The 2563-nt window shown below is 51.1% G+C and overlaps 1 protein-coding gene across 5 annotated transcripts in view; it reads left to right on the top strand.

Annotated features, from left to right (window-relative positions):
- The first annotated feature begins 1561 nt into the window (after positions 1-1561).
- The window catches only part of KAT7 (lysine acetyltransferase 7), a 32097-nt gene continuing 31095 nt past the window's right edge, over positions 1562-2563 (top strand). For 4 of the 5 annotated variants that reach the window (XM_018552749.1, XM_018552750.1, XM_018552752.1 and 1 more), the window contains exon 1: positions 1562-1701. In XM_018552749.1, the coding sequence (XP_018408251.1) occupies positions 1579-1701 (123 nt within the window). In that variant the 5' untranslated portion in view covers positions 1562-1578. The remainder of the gene's footprint in view (positions 1702-2563) is intronic. The other variant, XM_018552755.1, reaches the window with a different exon arrangement.

Genomic DNA, 2563 nt, shown 5'->3' on the forward strand with positions numbered 1-2563 from the left:
ATATAATAGACAGGGACTGCTGACACATGTAGTGCCCTCACACACAGGAGTGTCATATAATAGACAGGGACTGCTGACACTTGTAGTGCCCTCACACACAGGAGTGTCATATAATGGACGGGGACTGCTGACACTTGTAGTGCCCTCACACACAGGAGTGTCATATAATAGACAGGGACTGCTGACACTTGTAGTGCCCTCACACACAGGAGTGCCATATAATAGACAGGGACTGCTGACACATGTAGTGCCCTCACACACAGGAGTGTCATATAATAGACAGGGACTGCTGACACTTGTAGTGCCCTCACACACAGGAGTATCATATAATGGACGGGGACTGCTGACACGTGTAGTGCCCTCACACACAGGAGTGTCATATAACAGACAGGGACTGCTGACACGTGTAGTGCCCTCACACACAGGAGTGTCATATAATGGACAGGGACTGCTGACACATGTAGTGCCCTCACACACAGGAGTGTCATATAATGGACGGGGACTGCTGACACTTGTAGTGCCCTCACACACAGGAGTGTCATATAATAGACAGGGACTGCTGACACTTGTAGTGCCCTCACACACAGGAGTGTCATATAATGGACAGGGACTGCTGACACATGTAGTGCCCTCACACACAGGAGTGTCATATAATGGACAGGGACTGCTGACACTTGTAGTGCCCTCACACACAGGAGTGTCATATAATAGACAGGGACTGCTGACACTTGTAGTGCCCTCACACACAGGAGTGTCATATAATGACTAGTGGGCCCGAGCTTTGAACCGCGGCAAGCAGCAGGGTTATTTTTTTCTTCTTTATGTGCGGTCCCTGATTTTTTACACAGCCCTCAAGTTTGGATTTGACACCCCTGCCTTAGATTGACAGTAGGTGGGGCCTGATGGGTGATGCTAAGACTAGTTCCCCATCAGGTCCACCTTCCCTGTGACTGACAGCGGCCAAATAACTTAGCCAATAGCGGTTATGGAATCCACCCGCTGTCATTGCCAATTTGGGATCGACAGCGGACAGGTTCCAGAGCTGCTAGCAGGTTGACAGCCCCTATACTATGATGCAGTATGTTCAACACTGCATCATTAGTTGCTAGGACACTGGTGGACACCTGCATCCTGGTAACCAATGATGCTGTGCAGCAGACAGTATCCTAGCAACCAATGATGGGGCAGGGAGTGGTTTCAATAAATGTGTCACAAATAACTTTTCATCTATCACAGGTGTGGGAACTATTGAATGGCCCCTATATTATGTCCTTCCCCCTGCAGGGTAAAGCCTGCCTTTTCGTCCTTTTTCATTTTCACTTATAAGTTCCAGCTTTGTTTAAAGTTTTGTGTCCGCAAGTCATTATTTTTCCCTGAGCTGCCATAGTGAAGCGAAATTGGACATTCTTCAGCCATTATAGTGTGCAGTGAGGGACATTGGTGGAAAGGTCCCCTCCCCAGGGTCACTGTCATCTCCCATCCCCCCTACAGGCACCGCCACTGCTTCTCCTCCCGCCAAAGCCAGAGCTAAGGAAGAGGGGGCGGGGTGACGTGCGAATAGGTGGGCGGGGGTTGCGCATGCGTACTAGTCTCCCGTTACCCGGGGACGGCGCCGGACAGATTCCCGTGCTGAGTCAGCCCCGCGGCCGGGAAGAAAAGACTATCGAAGAGCGGGAGGGCAAAGCGATGCCCCGGAGGAAGGTAAGTGAAGAGGGGCACACGGAACTGGGGCAGCTATGGCGGTAGCGGTGCAGGAGGCGTGCAGGGCTGCCCTCTCCGACAAGGGGCTGTGACCGTGCACCGCTACCCGGGATCTCTGAGCGCCGCAGCTGAGAGCGGGCTATCTGTGCATATCATGCAGCAGCTACAGGCGGGAGGGACGCAGTGTAAAAGCAGGGCCTGTGTGTCGGTTTGCTCGTGATACAAGTCAATTGGTTGTTGGTTCGTAGGGCAGCGCATTCATTGGTTCCGGGCCTCGCGGTGATCGCGTTGATAGGCTGCACGTGTTGTCACTCACACCTTGCGCTTTGCTTGTGGTTGCGCTTTCATTGATAGGCAACAAGAGTCTTGGCCTCGCCTCTGTCACTCGATTGGCCGCTTGTTTAGTTCGGTGGCTCTTATTGGGCGATTTCCCTGTACATCAGCAGAATGACTCATCCCGATTAGATCTGATTGGTAGTGAGTTGCCTCTGTTTCTGCCTACGCCAATAGGATCTCGAGGAGGCGTGGCAATAACAAACGGATTGTAAAAGTATCGAATATCACATGGGGCTGATATACAAAGAGTGTTGCACAGTACACTTGAGGAAAAGGGGAGCATCTGCCTACAGGAGCCAATCAGATGTCAGATTATATGTCATACAAAGACTGGCAGAGCTGAGTGGCAGCTTCATGTTTGTTTACTTTGCACCGACCTGTCCTGCTGTTTGCTCAGCTGTAATACATGCCATGCACATGTGTGTGTGCAAGTTGTTCAGTTAAAGGCATAGTCCACAGCCGTCTGTGCCAACACTGAGGGGAAAAAAAAGGTGTATGTAATGTGCAATGTACATTCTCCAGCAGT

This window comes from Nanorana parkeri, unplaced genomic scaffold, assembly GCF_000935625.1.
Source record: "Nanorana parkeri isolate BGI_ZX_2015 unplaced genomic scaffold, ASM93562v1 scaffold96, whole genome shotgun sequence".
NCBI classification, from domain to species: Eukaryota; Metazoa; Chordata; class Amphibia; order Anura; family Dicroglossidae; genus Nanorana; species Nanorana parkeri.